This window comes from Castanea sativa, chromosome 5 (assembly GCF_040712315.1).
Source record: "Castanea sativa cultivar Marrone di Chiusa Pesio chromosome 5, ASM4071231v1".
Lineage (NCBI taxonomy): Eukaryota > Viridiplantae > Streptophyta > Magnoliopsida > Fagales > Fagaceae > Castanea > Castanea sativa.
The window spans coordinates 72,595,756-72,614,226 of NC_134017.1; the positions used below are offsets into that span (position 1 = coordinate 72,595,756).

Genomic DNA, 18,471 nt, shown 5'->3' on the forward strand with positions numbered 1-18,471 from the left:
GCATATTGTATTTTAGATCTCTCTTGTTGATGGGTTTAATGTTCTATAGACTTTTGCTCCTCCTCTGGTGAAGGGTGCACTACTAGTGCAATAAGATGTACCGTTGATGTCAACGACCAGTGCCCAAATGAGTTGAGAGCTCAAGGAAGCGTGTGAAGTCGGCTAAATTTGGGCCCACAAAGTCAAGCCCAAAACCATTATTATAGTGTATAAAATCATAAAGCTAGCCTATGAAATTGACCAACACGAGCACACCCAAAAAAAAAAAAATCTAGCGTTGGACAACTAAAGGCCCACGGCTGGGCTTAAATTAAGTTCTTATTGTTTATGATATGGACCAAGCCCATGTGTGTAATAGAGAAGACGGGCAAAAGGTAAAATAGGAAGATGCGGATAGAAGAGAAAAAAAAAAAAAAAGAATTTTCACGCCTATTTGGGCTTAATAAAAATTTAAAAAAAAAATGTCAAATGGACTTCGGAGTTGGGACATCTGTGAGACTAATGAGCCCTTGAACTGCAAAGTGTAATACACAGAAATTCATGAAGAAAGTCTAATATTTAATAAATGGACAGCCTTACCCAACACAACCCTTTTCATGTAAATGAGATGAATCACCATTAAGGGAGTTTTCGCTCTGGTGAAGCAGTTATATAGAGCTTAGTCAGGAAAACTAGAATCAATGCATCCTTTTCAAGATGAACATTGCTCAATGGACAATGATGATGAATATTAGTTTCCAATAGTCAAAACTGACCTTCCCCTCATTTAGCTGCTTTCTAAGTGACTCAGACATCATTATAAGACCAAGAGGGACCCCAAGTCCCCAACGCTAGCCCTTGGCCGAAGTGGATCAAATGAACCAAATTCTGTGAGGGAGAGGGAGATGGAGGTGGGTTTCGAACATATGTAGATAGTGGAACTGCAACTAAAGTCCTAAAATATAATGGGTTGCCAAGGTGGTGGAGCTGTAAAGACCAGCAATTGTTGGATCTGACTTGTGTTGGAGATTTATGATTGTTGGGTTAGAGAGAGTAGGCATGGGAAAATTATTAGATGCAGGCCCGATAACCCAATCTAGCTAAAAAAAAAAAAAAAGAGGTACGAGTTATAGAATAACATGTTTTAGTCCAATAAATTTATGATTCGAACCCGGTTGATCAAACTCATATTTGTGCCTAGTTTGACGTGTTGATCAAACATTTATTATAAAAATTTGACTATATAATTTGGACATCTTATTTGGAAACAGATGAAGTTATCCACACAAAATTTAACTCTTGGTGTATTAATTTTTAGAATGCACTTGATAGGAAATTAAGTAGTTAAAGGAGATGGTAGAGCCAAGAGCCTTGTTATTAAAGCTAAACTAGTTAATAACTCTTGATGTTTTCAAGACATTCAAAGTTCAAATCCTTCCCTCACCTATTGTATCTTCTTTTTTGTCATAAATTACATTATACATATTAAGCTTCTACAATAAATAAAAGAATAGTGTAGAATGTTGAGTAGATGTAGAGGAAGTCAATCCTATGATGCAATGGTATATTAGTACATTGCTCCAAATAGTGAGGGGCTTTAGCTTTAGCGACCATCCATTTTAGTAATTGTTATTTCATTTATAGAATTAGCTCCTTCAATAGTTGTTGGGTCTTTAAAATTGCTAGTGCTCTTGAAAATGAATGCAGGTTGCTTTGGTGAAGGAAGGGGTGTGACATTACTCAACATAAAAACAACTGTTGACATGGTTGGTCGATCTATTGCATGTTCTTGCACACACAAAAGCCCAATTTGAATGCATCTCGATACTTCATTAGCAGGGTATGTCTCACCAAGTGCTGGATCAACTATTTCCATGGCTTTGCCTTCTATCCATTGGTCCCAAATCTATTAACAACATATTCATATTAGGCTAAATACAATTCAACAAGGCTATTATTGCAAGTCATTGTTTCCACATGTACTTACATGTTCAATCAAATTGTAGGATGGACCATTATGATAATAGTTGGTGTTTCTTTCGCCAGTAATGATCTCCAATAGCAACACCCCAAAACTAAATACATCGGACTTTATTGAAAATAATCCTTGCATTGCATACTCGGGTGGCATATAACCGCTATTGTAATACAATGAAAAGAAAACTATTGAGTATTGCATATTATCAAACAAAAATTAAAGAAAACTATTGGGCATAGTTCATGAGTAAAAAAAATTATTCAAAAAAAATCCTTTGTTCAATAATATTACACATAACATTTGAACTAATAAAAGATAAAAGTAGTTTTCCAATAGCTTAGTAATTTAACTGAAGCCTCTTGATTTTTTCAAGGAGGCATTCAAGTTCAAATCCTCCCTCCACCAACTATTAAGTTATCAAAAAATAATTTTAAAGAAGTCCATCATTTTTGCAAAAAGGGGCAGCAATTTGTACTCCTATGAGATATAATAATAATAGTGTAGTAATTAGATGAAAACTATAAATATAGCCCACTTACAATGTTCCAACAACACAATTTGTATTGGCTTCAATTTGTTCACCACTAAAGATTCTAGCCATACCAAAATCTGAAATTTTTGGATTCAATGCAGTGTCAAGTAAAACATTGCTAGCCTTTAAATCTCTATGGATAATTCTTAATCTTGAGTCTTGATGAAGATATAAGATCCCCCGAGCAATTCCACAAATAATCTCAATTCTCTTTCCCCAATCTAACCATGACCTTTTTGTTTCATCTAAAATAAGATATTTGAACTAAGATTAGTCTGCATTCGAGATTACATAACAATCCCAATGCTAGGAATAAAGATGTTTGAATTTGGAGGACCATTTTCGTGGTCATGATGCTTGAAGCTTATGTGATCAGAATACGTACCAAAAATATAAGAGTCCAAACTATTGTTTGGCAAATACTCATAAATTAACATCTTCTCTTCTCCTTGAACACAACAACCTAAAATTCTCACCAAGTTCCTGTGTTGGAGTTTAGCAATTAACACGACTTCATTTTTGAACTGTTCTATTCCTTGTCTTGAGTTTTTTGATAGTCTTTTCACAGCTATTTCCATTCCATTTTGTAGCAAACCCTGAAATAAAAATCCATAGGTCGTTTTATCATAGTACACAATTTTTGACATAAATTTAATTCAGTTGATTATTTGGGCAAACCCAATTTCACCTAATGAAGTCGTACACGTAAATTTATTAATGCACCTAAATATTCATGATGTATTTTCCGATGCATTAACACACATGAACTAAGATTAAGCTATTTTTTTGGGTGTTGCCACTTGTATAAGGAGATTACCTTATAAACTAAGCCAAAGCCACCTTTACCAAGCACATTAGCAACAGAGAAATTATTTGTGGCTGCAATAATGTTTTTTAGATCAAATACTGGCAAATTTGAATCTCTTCTAGTTCCATCAAGGTCCCTTCTACTTGTAGAGTCTTCTAAGTTTGGTAAACTACAGGCACCAGATTCATATGAATCTGTGCTTTGCCTCTTCCCTGTTATAAAACAACTAACAAATAATTAGTTAATTCGTTCATATTCGATAGATAAGAGAATGTGAAAATGGAAGGAGCCAATGCATTGGGATATAGATAGGCTGAGAGGCAAGAAATTAAAGGACAAGCATTTGCAAAATCGTTTGGGTTGCTTTTTTTTTTTTTTTTTTGGTTTCCCATAGTATTTTCTCAAAACTTTCAACTAGAAATTAATCACTGTTCGCACCGGGTGGGCCCATGGAGGGGTAAAGCGCTGGCCCAGGAAATTATTTAAAAAGTGTAGATAGCAGGACTCGAACTAGGGAGCACACCCAATTGAGCCTAGTACAAGCACCTTGAGACTGAGAGCCCAACCAACTCAGCCAACCCCCTACGTTAATTGTTTAGGTTGCTTCGATATTCCACTATGCAATGAAAATCACTCATTCGAAAGTAAATAAAAGAAGCCCCTTGCATCTCTCTATTAAATGCATTTTTTTAGTTTCTATACCGGTACCTTGGCTGGTACAGAAACAAGGATGTTTTGTGCCGGAAACTATACCGGCCCATACCGGGTCATTTCGGCCATACCGGAGAAGATATCAGATTTTTGCCCGAAAAGTGTTTCTTTCTCAATGTTATGAATTTTGTTCCATTCCGGTCGGAACGGATGGAAAATCTTGTACAAGTCTATAAACTGGAATGAGATACCCCTTGTTCCACTTTTGAGAAAATTTCGGCTTATTTCGAGCATTTTGGTCAATTTCGGCAAATTCCGTCCAAAATCAAAGATTCCTCCGGCACTCATTTTGGGTTTTTTTTCCCTGTTAAAAGAAAAATCACTGCCACTGGATCTTCTATATAGGAGATACAAAAGGAAGAAGAACGAGATGAGGGCAGGAAGCAAAGCCAATGTGAAAGAGAAAATACAAAAGAATAAGAAGAAAAATATGAGAAAAGAGACTGAAGAGGGCACCTGTGGGCCATTGAAGATTGAAGAGACGTTGGAACTTTGGAAATGAGAAGAGAGAGAAAGAGAAGTCAGGTGTGATGAGAAGTAAAAATATTGTAGGCCGCGTGAGTGGGTTCGGAAATGGGAAAAGTTAGTGGAAGGAAATAGACTTTACAACTAGCATGTTTTAAACACCTTTCAAATTGATATTTTAGTATTTACTGATAGTTGTAGCTTTACAACTAGCATGTTTTGACTTTTGTTACCAAATCAATTGAAATTTAAAAAGCCCACGTGATGCCAGATTGGTTCTTATTTTTAATAAAACATAATATTAATTTGATTATTATTATTTTTTAATAAATGTATCTGTTACTTTTTACTAATTTGTAAGCTCATGCATATATATAAATACACTTAAAGATATACAATAAGATACATAATATAATTCCTATATATATAATTTAAATATTATTGATAGTCATTTTTTATATTTTGTTAACTTTTAAAAAAAAATTGTAAGAATATTATTAGGTATAAAATGTAAATTGTCCATTTTTTTAATTATAAATTATTGTGAAACGCCTTTTCTTTTTACAATTCATTTATTTTAGACTCTCTGGTTTTTGTACTTAATAATTCACTTAGATAAATATTTATGATATGGTCCCATATTTTATTCTAAAATTAAGAAATAAAACTCTTTAAAATAAATAATTTAGAACACATGGCAAAAAATTGAAACTCTAATTTAAAATTTTAATTTGAGTTTCTCTCAACTTCACCTATTATTATATAATCATAACATAGATATATAGATTGGGCTTGGATTAGAATTTCAGGTTAAGAATTGAGTTATTGACAATATGGTTATATTTATGAGATTTAATCAATAAAACTTAAATTAATGAATATATATTTATTTATAGTAGTAATTTCAAAACGGTACATTAGTATCGAAATATTTTGTTTCATTGGCCAAATCGAAATGGCTTTCGGTACGAAATTGACTTCCTATTAAAAATGCATCTTGTATTTTTTGTCTTGTTTGTTAACTCTATTTTGTAGTAGATTTTAAGAATACATTTTCATTTAACTTCTATAAATTTGAAAATCATCTGAGTTAAGGATTTTTTCTTCTTCTTCTTCTTTTTTTTTTTTCATCTTTCTCTCATGTTTCCCATGCGAATCAGAGATGCACATTCCGTTTATTTTCTAATGAACACTCTTCCTCATTCCTTTGATGAAATGGAGGTAAATATTGATTTCATCCTTATCTTTGAGAAAGGAAAAATAAAAGTGAAATGGTATTGTAGAGAGGGAAAATTCCCGACCTATCACAAGCTGACACATCATACTACCAAGTTCACAAAATACAACCAATTACAAAGCGCCACGTACTGCTGCTAGGTTTTGCCATCGCTATTCAGAAACCAATAGAAATTTGCCAAGTGTCATTGAAATAAAGGCATGAAGCGCATCGGCGGGTGTAAGCAATGACAGCGCAACTCCGCACATGTAAGCGATGACACGGCGTGCCTCGCACGTGTAAGTGGGACACAGAGCACTGAGGACATGTAAGCGATGACACAGGCAGCCTCGCACGTGTAAGCAGTGACACAAGCACTCAGCACGTGTAAGCGATGACATAAGCGGACCAATCAAACTCCGCCACGTGTCGCTCACCTACCCCTAAACTCCTATAAATAGAAGCCTTCCTAAGACATTTAGGAGGGGACACAGAACAGAGACAGGACGGAGACAGAAGGAAGAAGATATCTTGAGTTCGAAATCCAGAAGCTCTGCCGGAATCAAACACCGAAGCCTCCAAGAACTTCAAGAACTTCAACCTCGAATACAAACAACATTCGAAGCAAAATCATCCAAACTACTCGTCCAGATCTCAAAGTCCACTGGAATCAAGCTCAAAAGCCTCCAGAAATCTCAACAAACCACAAATTGGTGAAGCTCTACGGATTCAAGCCTCCAAAGCCTCGAAGAACTTCCACCACAAACCTTCAAATACTAAGAACAATCGAAGAGGAATCATCCAAATCATATTCCTAAATCTCAAAGTTCACTGGAATCAAGCTCAAAAGCCTCCAGAAACCTCAACAAACCATAAATCAACGAAGCTCTACGGAATCAAGCCTCTAAAGCACCGAAGAACTTCCATCACAAACCTTCAAACACGAAGAACACACGAAGAACACACGAAGAACACGAAGAACACACGAAGAACAAGAAGAACACACGAAGAACACGAAGAACAAAGAATTTCTAACAAGCTCATAGCCAGAGATTCATTGTAATTCCGTTTCAAAGATCTTCAATCCATTCCTCAGCCAAATTGAAGAATATCAAAATCACATTACCACAATTCCAATCAATAAATCTTTCAAGGAGATCGAATCAGAGGATCACTCTTTTGTAATCACAGAGAATTGTACCACACATTTATCAATACAAATTCGCATTTGCGAAACTATTTTACTTGTTTGATTTATTTCGAACTAAGAAATTTAGTCGTCTACAAATTCTGGCACGCCCGGTGGGACATCTCTGCCTCTCATCTCATTCTCCTTCAAAGAAAACAATCTTCATCATCTTGCTACCAACTTCAATGGCCTCTAGCAAGAACATTCAAGCTTCAACAATAGCCACTTCAATTAAACTTGGTACGGCTACCACCAACAGTTGCATTGGAGCAATCAATTGTAGCCAACCTAAAACTCACAATAAACTTCAATCTCAATCAACCGAGGAAGCCAAGGTCCAGAAAATCATCTCCTTAGACCCTCTTAAAAGAAACAAGGTCATCAACAAGGACATCTCCATCTTGGAACACCTCAAGTATGGGGGCAAATCCCCTTCTTCCTTCACAAGAAGCTGGTCGCACGATTTCTCTCTCATCAAAGGGAACCCAAAAGATGAGATTTCACGTGCTCACTTCAATTCACTTCCTTCTCCATCATCCGTGGAAGTTGTGTCAGTCATGATGACTAACACCTCTACCATGGAAGAAAAGATGGCTGAAATGGAACAAAGGGTCGTCCTTCTCACAAAAGCACTTGAAGATAAGGACCTCCAAATTGCAACTTTAATGAACAAACTCGAAGTACAAGATCTTGGTGAATCAAGCCATGGTCATAAATTTGCATGCAAAGGATGATGAAGGGAAAGAAATTGAAAACACTCCCGACAAGAAAAATCCACCTCAATGGCCTCGATATCTGTCCAACAGCGCGGGACATGATAACGAACACCATACGAGCACAATATGGAGGTTCTTCCACACATTCTCTCATGTATTCAAAACCTTATACGAAGCGCATTGACAATATGAGAATGCCAAATGGGTATCAACCCCCAAGTTCTTGCAATTCGATGGCAAGGGAAACCCTAAGCAACACGTTGCGCACTTTGTAGAAACCTGTGAGAACGCGGGGACTCAAGGAGGCCTATTTTGTAAAGCAGTTTGTTCGTTCTGCGAAAGGGAATGCCTTTGATTGGTATACGAGACTTAGAACCCGAGTCAATCGATAGTTGGGAACAACTTGAAAGGGAGTTCCTCAAATCCCGGTTCTACGCACGCGCCGCACGGTAAGCATGATGGAGCTTACCAATACTAAACGGTGGAAAGATGAACCCGTTGTTGACTACATCATCGGTGGCGTTCTTTGAGTTTAGATTGTAAAGATAGACTATCGAAATATGTTGTAGAAATGTGCATCCAAGGCATGCATTGGGGACTTCGTATATCCTACAAGGGGTAAAACCCCGAACATTCGAAGAATTGGCAACTCGTGCGCACGACATGGAATTGAGTATTTCTTGCCATGAAAATACAAAACCTCCTATGCCGAGGGAAAGCGGGAAGGAAGTAAAGATGAATGACGGGAATGCAAAAGGCAATCTCAAAGACCCAATAAGCTGTTAACACTACCATAGTTAAGGTTCCAAGGAGAGGAGCAAAGACAAATGAAAAACAACTTGAAGGATGGCAAAAGAATGAAGTACGTCGTACGACCTTTAAGGAACGTGAGCAAAAATCATATCCGTTCCCCAATGAAGATGTGCCAAACATCTTAGAACAACTATTGCAATTACAGCTGGTTGAATTACCCGAATGCAAGCGACCAGAAGACATAGGGAAAGTTGATGACCCTAACTACTGCAAATATCATCGCATCATTGGCCACCCAATTCAAAAATGCTTCGTCTTCAAAGAACAAATTATGAAGCTTGCCAAAGAAAACAAGATTGATCTAGACCTTGATGAAGTTGTCGGGTCAAACCATGTGACCATTGCTTGTGATGTACTTCCAACTCTCTGGCAGGGGGCAAACACTAATGGAGCTTACAAGTTGATCGACCAGGAAGGTGTAAGGATCGGCCCCATCAATGGGAAGTTCCTCAAACGCTTCTATGCTTGAAAATCAAGAATTGCTCCTCGGTAAGAGTCTAAACTACCCACTGCAGCACTACAAGAGTACATGATGTTTTTTCCATTACCTTTGAAAGTGCACAAATAAGGAGAAATTAATCCCACTCTATGTCACCACTTGTGAGTGTGGCGTAGTGGTTGGATGCCCATGTCACCCTTGAGGCCAAGGTCTCGGGTTCGATTAGAGGTGATACCCACTATTGCATAATTGGTACCCATGAAATGCCGTGGGGTGTAGGGCAAGGATTACACACGTGAGCCCTTCCTTTTTGTAAAAAAAAAAAAACAAAAAAAAAAAACAAAAAAAAAAAGAAAAACAAAAAAAAAAAGAAACAAAAAAATCATCAAAAACAAAACAAAAGAAAAAAAAAATCATCAAAAACAAAACAAAAGAAAAAAAAAATCATCAAAAACAAAGCAAAAGAAAAACAAAAAAAAAAATTTTGTTGAACTACGTAAATGACTTGATCCCTCTCCAGGGTACGTAGGCAGCTTAGTACTTTTCGCTAAGTTCAGTCACATAAAAAGAAGAAGGATTGTCAGTCTAGCTTGAAGAGTTTGTCCAAAGGTCGTCAACATGCTTTCAAGAACCCTTTGATTGGCAAGGCGTCGCTTAAGATCAATCAATTGCTCACTATATGATGTTCAAAGATCATTGTGGTAGAAAGTGATAGCTGCAAAGAATTGGTGTTACGTAGCTTTCCTTGAAATAATGATAACTTGATTCTCGGTTGTGGAGTAAAATAAAATCTTCAACCTGTTGCAAGGAATGGAGTACGCATGGCATTGCTCATCTTTTGTGGACATATTCCCACGTCTGAAGTATACTTTGCATCACTTATCTCCTGGGGGCATTTTTTTTGTACCTTTCAAGTCTAGGCTATGTTGTCTCTCTTCTAGGATGTGCCACTTCACAACTCTGAAATTTGAACCACATCATCTCCCTTCTGAGTGGTGTTGTTTCACATCATGTCTCTAAAATCTGGACAACGTCACCTTCCTCCAACATCTGAAGTTGATGTTGCATCATCTCTCCTCTAAGGGCATGTTCGTGCAATGTCAAAATCATGGCGGCATTCTTCTCACATCTTCAAAGTTTTATTGGCATCTCTTTGCATCCTCAAAGTCTTGATGGGAGCTTGTTGAAACTTCAAGCTTCATTATAAAGGCCAATGTTAGTATAGCTTCTGTGCAAATGGAGTGTTGACACGATTTCATGGCAAAGATGAATGTTGGGATAGCTTCGTGCAAAATGAAGTGTTGACGTAGCTTCATGGCAAAGATGAATGTTGGCATAGCTTCTGTGCAAATGAAGTGTTGACGTAGCTTCATGGCAAAAATGAATGTTGGCATAGCTTCTGTGCAAATGAAGTGTTGACGTAGCTTCATGGCAAAGATGAATGTTGGCATAGCTTCTGTGCAAATGAAGTGTTGACGTAGCTTCATGGCAAAAATGAATGTTGGCATAGCTTGGGTGCAACTGGAGTGTTGACGTAGCTTCATGGCAAAGATGAATGTTGGCATAGCTTCTGTGCAAATGAAGTGTTGACGTAGCTTCATGGCAAAAATGAATGTTGGCATAGCTTCTGTGCAAATGGAGTGTTGACACGACTTCATGGCAAAGATGAATGTTGGTATAGCTTCTGTGCAAATGAAGTGTTGACGTAGCTTCATGGCAAAGATGAATGTTGGCATGACTTCTGTGCAAATGAAGTGTTGACGTAGCTTTATGGGCGATAGCATTATTGTCTAGCTGAATATCCTTATGGAAACGTCGTTGCAAAGACGAATATCACTAAAAGATTGTTGATGCAAGAAAAGAATGTAACAACATGAAGGCATACGTTCTTGCAACGTTGCTATGAATGAAATACAAAGTCACCAAATGAAGGCGAACACTTCTATAAGAACGTCGGCCGTGAAGTTTGATATCAAAACCCAAAGATCAAGGAAACTGAGGCTGCAAAACAAAAACAACCAACAACAAAAAAAGCAAAGTCAGAAGAAAATCTCATTGCATGGCTAAACAAAAACAAAAAAAAAAAAAAAATCTTAAAAGCTGGAGAAGAAGACTGAAGGCTGGTTCTTGCATCCTTGAAATAAAGCATCATGAGTCCCTAAAAAAAAAAAAAAAAAAAAAAAAAAAAAATTAAAAATTTTAAAAATAAAAACAAATAAAAAATGAATTAAAAACAAAAAAAAAAAAAAAAAAAAAAGATCTCTACACTTTTATTCAGAAGATTACACTTTGAATAAATGTATGTATGCCCGTATGGCTTTATATAGAAAAATTTCTGAAATGAGACAAAAAAAAAAAAGAGTAGAAGTCCAACAATGCTGCTTCTCTTCCAAATTTTCAAAGTTCTCTGACAAAGATGACCCAAAGAATCAACATTCGGCAGCCTCCATAATGTCTTCATCCTGTCAGGGAGGCCACCAGAATTCCTGCATCCTGTCAAGGCGGCCACCACGAAATAAGACCAGAGAAGAAGAAAGCTGTAAGTCCAACAAAGACCCACGACTTTCTCGTCCAAGTTGGTGAAAATCCAGAACTTATTTCACAAATCTGACACCACAGGAGTCTTCTACAGCCTTCGATCCGCCAAACTGAAAGTTACGAGGCCCGAGATACCCGGCCACGCGCCACCACGCGCCGCCACAAATTCTCGGTGACCCGCGGGTTTCTCATTCAAATCGAGCAAATCTATGCACAATTTCACAAAGCTGACCATATAGCGGTCTTACGGCCTTGTAAGCGCAACATTTGAAAATTTCAAGCCCAAACGATGAGCCACGCGCCTCCACGCGCCGCCAGAATGTCCGGCCATCCCAGCGTCAGTTGCACGCGCTTCCACGCGCCGTTGAATGACCTCACGCGCTTCCACGCGCCGGCGCTCCCTCACGCGCTTGCACGCGCCATGCGTGACACGCGCTCCTCGTCGATGACGTCACGGATGACGTCATCCTCTGGCGGTTCAATCCGCTTAGACCCGGTTCGACTCGGATCCGGAAAAAAAAAAAAAAAAAAAAAAAAAAAAAAAAAAAAATTGACAAATTAAGACTTTGACCAAAAAAAAAAAAAAAGTCAAAATTTTCAAAATGGACCTGTCCCACTCAATTTTTCACGTACTTTCCAATTTTGGGGCTGTTTCTTCAACCGAAGCTCGAAAATTGCACAACGATCAATTTCTAAAAAAATTTGACTTTTGCACAAATTTTGACCAAAAGTCAAAATTTTTAAGATTGACCCGTCTTGCTCGATTTTTCGTGTGCTTTCCAATTTTTGGTTCTATTTATTCATTTGAGAATCCAAAAATTGCTCAAACAAGGTGTGATTCTACGACTATTGTCTTTGATGTAAACTCTGAACGAAAATCAAGATGTTCAAGCAAAACTTGTCCTATCAAGTTTTCGCAAAGATTTTAATTTTGAAATCTAGGTATTTGTTTTGGACTTAGAGACTACATAAGCTTCTCCAAAGTACTAGCGGTATCCAAAATTTAAACTCTCAAGATCATAATTTGAGATCCATCCATTTGGTCCGGGATTCCCTCAAAATTATCCTCTAGACTTGATCGAGGCTCCCCTTTCGAAACGACGAACTCTCAGAGTATGTCTCGAGAATTGAAATTACATTGGGTCACTTGCTTCAACCTATTATTTTCGTCGGTGCCTACCGACTGCCTCACCTAACGTTCCCATTCGGCGCCTACCATTCTCATCCACCGTTCCGACCGAGAAGTCTCATCCGCCATTCTTAACTACCCGGCTACCATTCTTCATCTCCTCGCTATAAATAGAAGGGCCGGATTCGCTAAGTCCATCAAGAAAAAAAACACATACATCGAGTTATGAAATGAAAATTTGCTTCTTTCAAATTTTCAAATCCTCCTTCTCACGGCCGGTTCTCACTATGGTCTCGTCATTCTCAATACCGAGCAACCAAGATCACTTCATGATCGGTTTGAAATCAACCCCTTCATGGTTCAAGTAGCAACCACTTCTCACAACATCATCATTGTTTTAGGATTCAAACAAATTTTGTTTCCTCACATAATGACCACGTTTGTTCATAGAGTTATTCATAACAAGGTCGGCATCGTTGTTCCATGCTTTCTTGGATTTGGTTCACCGGAAATCCAAGTCCAGCGAAGACACCCGTTCCTAAGACCGAGCTTCCATAGTCTCTCTTCAAGCTTGTTTGGTCTCCCAATAGAAGCGGTGGTTCGAACAAACAAGCAACTTGGCTGGTTTCTAAAACCAGGGATCACAAGTTAGCTCCATCTTTCATTTGTTATGCTTTCCCAATAAAGTTGCATCAAGTGAAGATGGTAAGAAGTGTTGGGGTATCCTACAAATTGTCTCCCATCCAACACTTGTGATGACCTCCAAGGTACCAGCTCATCAGAAATTAGCCTTTGGTGTCGGTGAAGGGTTACCAAAGCCTCGTCCCATGTTTCCGCCATCATGGGGTCCAAAGGTCATCGTTCTTGGTACCACAAAACACACTTTCGGAATTACTCCAACTTAAGATCGGCTTGAAGAATTTCGAGAAAATATACTTACGAAATTACTTCAACTTAATGTCCGTTAGTATGGTCCCGATACACAGGCGCATTCAACGACTTGCCGACGGACATCATTCGGCATGCGGCCAGTCCCACATCCGAAGGTGTACGTCCCAGACATCTACTCAGAGAGTCCCCAACATGCGGGGTCGGGGCCATGGTGTCGTATGTCTCACCCATTCACTTCGCTTCATCACCATCTTCTTTCACCATCGAACAACAACATGCCCAAAATACTCTTCCGAAATTACCTCGACTTAACAAGAGTGATGTGATGACACAAGCACATTCAACCACACTCCCACATGTTCTCTCTATCTAATCCGAAGTATACCCTTCGGATATAACTTCACCGAGAAATCCTTAAAAATAAGAGGCTAGCTCAGAGCTCGCATGCCGTATGCCAACATTCTCACCTCTTCTCCATCTTCGACACCCCGTGATCGCCACCAACAATCCAAAATACTCTTCGAAATTACCTCGGCTTAACATCTACCGAAATGTTTCAATCTTGCAAGTACAAACAAATTCTTGCAAATAACTTTCAGCCCCACCAACCCATTCCAAGTACCATTGAATACTCTTCTGAAATTACTTTGACTTAACCTTTGCTCAGAAAGCTCGGTCACAGTACATTCAAATACGGCGTACCCCTTCTCAGTCTCATCAAAACCTTTCATATGGGTGGGTCTACTCTTCTGCAAATACTTCATCCTGCTAAAAGCTCCACCACCATCAGCTATTTCACTAGAAGAGTCAAGCATAAAAATCCATTTTTTTCAAGACTCATTCGCTCACCACACTCCAAAACTGTGTGCACGAACGAGTCTCGAGGGGGCATTTGTAGAGAGGGAAAATTCCCGACCTATCACAAGCTGACACATCATACTACCAAGTTCACAAAATACAACCAATTACAAAGCGCCACGTACTGCTGCTAGGTTTTGCCATCGCTATTCAGAAACCAATAGAAATTTGCCAAGTGTCATTGAAATAAAGGCATGAAACTGCATCAGCAGGTGTAAGCAATGACACAAGCAACTCCGCACATGTAAGCGATGACACAGGCAGCCTCGCACGTGTAAGCAGTGACACAAGCACTCAGCACATGTAAGCGATGACACAGGCAGCCTCGCACGTGTAAGCAGTGACACAAGCACTCAGCACGTGTAAGCGATGACATAAGCGGACCAATCAAACTCCGCCACGTGTCGCTCACCTACCCCTAAACTCCTATAAATAGAAGCCTTCCTAAGACATTTAGGAGGGGACACAGAACAGAGACAGGACGGAGACAGAAGGAAGAAGATATCTTGAGTTCAGAAATCCGGCTTCGGGAATCAAACACCGAAGCCTCCAAGAACTTCAAGAACTTCAACCTCGAATACAAACAACATTCGAAGCAAAATCATCCAAACTACTCGTCCGGATCTCAAAGTCCACTTGGAATCAAGCTCAAAAGCCTCCGAAATCTCAACAAACCACAAATGAGTGGTGAAGCTCTACGGATTCAATCCTCCAAAGCCTCGAAGAACTTCCACCACAAACCTTCAAATACTAAGAACAATCGAAGAGGAATCATCCAAATCATATTCCTAAATCTCAAAGTTCACCTTTGGAATCAAGCTCAAAAGCCTCCAGAAACCTCAACAAACCATAAATCAACGAAGCTCTACGGAATCAAGCCTCTAAAGCAGAAGAACTTCCATCACAAACCTTCAGAACACGAAGAACACACGAAGAACACACGAAGAACACGAAGAACACACGAAGAACAAGAAGAACACACGAAGAACACGAAGAACAAAGAATTTCTAACAAGCTCATAGCCAGAGATTCATTGTAATTCCGTTTCAAAGATCTTCAATCCATTCCTCAGCCAAATTGAAGAATATCAAAATCACATTACCACAATTCCAATCAATAAATCTTTCAAGGAGATCGAATCAGAGGATCACTCTTTTGTAATCACAGAGAATTGTACCACACATTTATCAATACAAATTCGTATTTGCGAAACTATTTTACTTGTTTGATTTATTTCGAACTAAGAAATTTAGTCGTCTACAGGTATATTAATAAAGTTTTATATTTCTTTACTTTCCATGCATTCCTTTATAAACTCCTAAAAGCTGTAGAGAAATGAAATCATATTTTATTTCATGTAATTCCATTCTTTTAAAAACTCTTATATTCTAACTTACTAAAAACTATATCTTTTGATAATGCTATGCAAATAATTTACCAGAAATAAATAAAAGTAGAATTATATCTTTTGATAAATATTATGCACATAATCTACCATAAATAAATAAAAGTCAAATGCACTCTTGAGTCACCTTAATTACTATAATTCACTAGACTTAGCGGCAAAAAATAAATGAAAAAGAAACTTCTTCCATTCAAACAAAAGACTGAGCAAAGACCTGCTTACCCATTTTCTTCCTCATTACCAGCCAATACACAATGGAGACCACAAGAACCATTACAGCAACAGAAACTCCCAGAATTGCCAACATCCTTGTTTTTCGAGTAAGACCATTTTTCTTGGCATATTGAGCTAAGGTAAAAAATAAAAAAAATTATTTATTTATTATTCATAGTAACCTCATAAATTCGAGAAGGTAATTGAACATAAATAGTTAATATTGATGCAATTTTATAGGGAAAAGAGAGTAGGGAGGAAACAATAAGCTTAAGGACCAAGGAGAATGTGCGATTCCCTAATTGAGGGAAAAATTCAATTGTTAAAAAAATGCGCAAACTGGTTTTTCAACATCAAACTCAGATAGAACAAGTGTTACATATATAGCCACGGGACAAAAGTGATGAATATAATTGTAGAAATTCTTATGATGTGAGGCGTTAACAATTTTTTTTTAAAGAATGCAATAACAAAATTTAAACAATTTCTACCTGTTAAACTGTTTCTTAAAAGTTTGGAAAATTTTAAGACAAAGAGAAGATAGAAATGAGAAGATTATGATATTGTTTTTGGACGGTTTAATAAAACCATGTATAAATCTGTTACAATATGCATAAAATCTGGATGCTCTATATGTGCTATGTGTTAGGAAATGTGAGATGACTATTATTTCATGTTAGAATAAGAAGATATTAGAAAGAAGTAAAAGGAATATGAGAAGAGAGAAACAAGCAATTAATGTGGTTTAACCAAAGCACCCTACTATTTTCTTCTATTGGGTTTTTTTTTTTTTTTTTGGTTACATGTCTATACTACCTTTTTACTAGAGGTAACCTAAGCAATTAATGTGGAAGCAATAATTAAAAAGAAATTTGCAAGTATTAATTAAAGTATTACCTAGTACAACCGCATCCACACGTATGTATAAATCTTGTCCTTCATCAGAAAATGTTCTTATGTCGACCAAGTCCCCGGGCCATATCAAGCATCCAATCCCTCCCTCACTCTCATCTGCACTTGTGTAAGCCATACAAGAACAATTCCTTAAGCACTCTTGCTCACACTCTTTCAAACTTAAACTCATGTCTACATGTGCTATTGAAGTATCAGGCACCTTCACATGTGCCAACTTGACAAACCCTTCTCCACTCTTACAAGTAGACACCCCTCGGATCCTTACACACCCACTTGATCCATCTCTAATACGCCAATCAAGAGGCGACTTGGGTTCGAACCCAGGTAAGCATGTGCAATCGAACTCATCCCCATTGTATGGGTCACAGTAACTATTTGGACCACACTTTAAATATATATCGCACGACTCTTTTGAGTCAAACCAAAACGCGACCCATTTACTATCTTCCCAAGTGTACTTCCTCAATGTTCCCGATTCACCTAACACAAATCTAGTTTTAGAATAAACATTGGGCTCAGCTATACTATACATCATGGTGATTTCATCTTGATTATTCGTAAAACTAACATTCAAGTGGGAAGTATATAACTTAGATTTCATTTCTGGTGCACCGGTCAATCCTTTGCCACTCCAAGATCCAGCCCGCCACAATGGAGTCTGACCTTTGTAAAACAACAACTGAGGGTACCCAATTGGATCAATTTTAAATGAATACTTGCCTGTTTTCGGGTCATCTTTGGACTTCCAAGATGTTAAGTATCGACTCAACCCAGTTTGCCGGTCCAACCCAACTTTCATAAAAGGAAGCATAGTATTGGTGGGATAATCAAAGCTTTGCCATAAGACCCTTTGGCTGTGTTGTTGAACCAAAACAAGGTTTCCAACATCTAAGAGCTGAGCCATAGAGATAGAATAGTTTATGGATGAGACCAAAGCAATATTCGTGGACCAAATAGGATACTTTTGGTTTTGGCTGTGGAGGACAAGGTTTCCTTGACTGTTGATGGATAGGATTCCGGAGCTATCATTGAGTGGATTGTCTCTGTTTGCAACCCACACAATGGTTTGTTCGGTAATTTGGTAATACCAAATTCCAACATAGCGACTGTTGGAATTGCCAGGGCTGAAAAATCCAAGTGCAAAGGTTTTTTGGTTTGAGACTAGAGTTTGACCATCCTTGATGGGCTGGTCTGGAGTTATGGTATTAAGGGAAACGCAAATTGGAAAAAGAAGGGAGAGAAGTAATTGCAATACTAATTTCAATAAGGATTTAGCAGGATTCATGGTTTTTCCAATGAAGATTGTAGGACATGAGAGTGCGTAAGAAGAGCCTTTGAATGCATGTGTGTTACTTAATTCATATTAATACCTCAAGCCGAAGCTCACTATTCACATATTCCCATATATCCGCATTTGTTTTTAGCGTGTGGACCTTTCAAGTTCTTGCATCATTGCTTATTTGCTTTATTGACCTTTTTAGAATGAAGCAGATTGAGGTATGGTGCATGAAAACCAAACTGCCGACAGGGTGTACAATCTGGGAGTTCAAAAGAAAGGTTTAGCTTACCTTCAGTGCTTTTTTAACTGAAATTTTCTTTTGTTTTAATGAGAAATTGCAACATCACCCACTAATTAAATAAAATATGGAGATTAAAACCTACTACCACTTGCCATT

At 38.0% G+C, this 18,471-nt stretch overlaps 1 protein-coding gene across 1 annotated transcript; it reads right to left on the bottom strand.

The window, feature by feature from the left end:
* Positions 1–1,317: 1,317 nt before the first annotated feature.
* On the bottom strand, positions 1,318–18,113 carry LOC142633868 (G-type lectin S-receptor-like serine/threonine-protein kinase At1g11410). The gene is made up of 7 exons (XM_075808123.1): positions 16,778–18,113; positions 15,890–16,015; positions 3,307–3,509; positions 2,875–3,085; positions 2,497–2,734; positions 1,967–2,117; positions 1,318–1,885 (listed from the first exon to the last, which is right to left on the bottom strand). The coding sequence occupies exons 1-7, from the start codon at positions 18,078–18,080 to the stop codon at positions 1,583–1,585; spliced, it is 2,535 nt and encodes an 844-aa protein (XP_075664238.1). The 5' UTR covers positions 18,081–18,113; the 3' UTR covers positions 1,318–1,582.
* Positions 18,114–18,471: the final 358 nt, after the last annotated feature.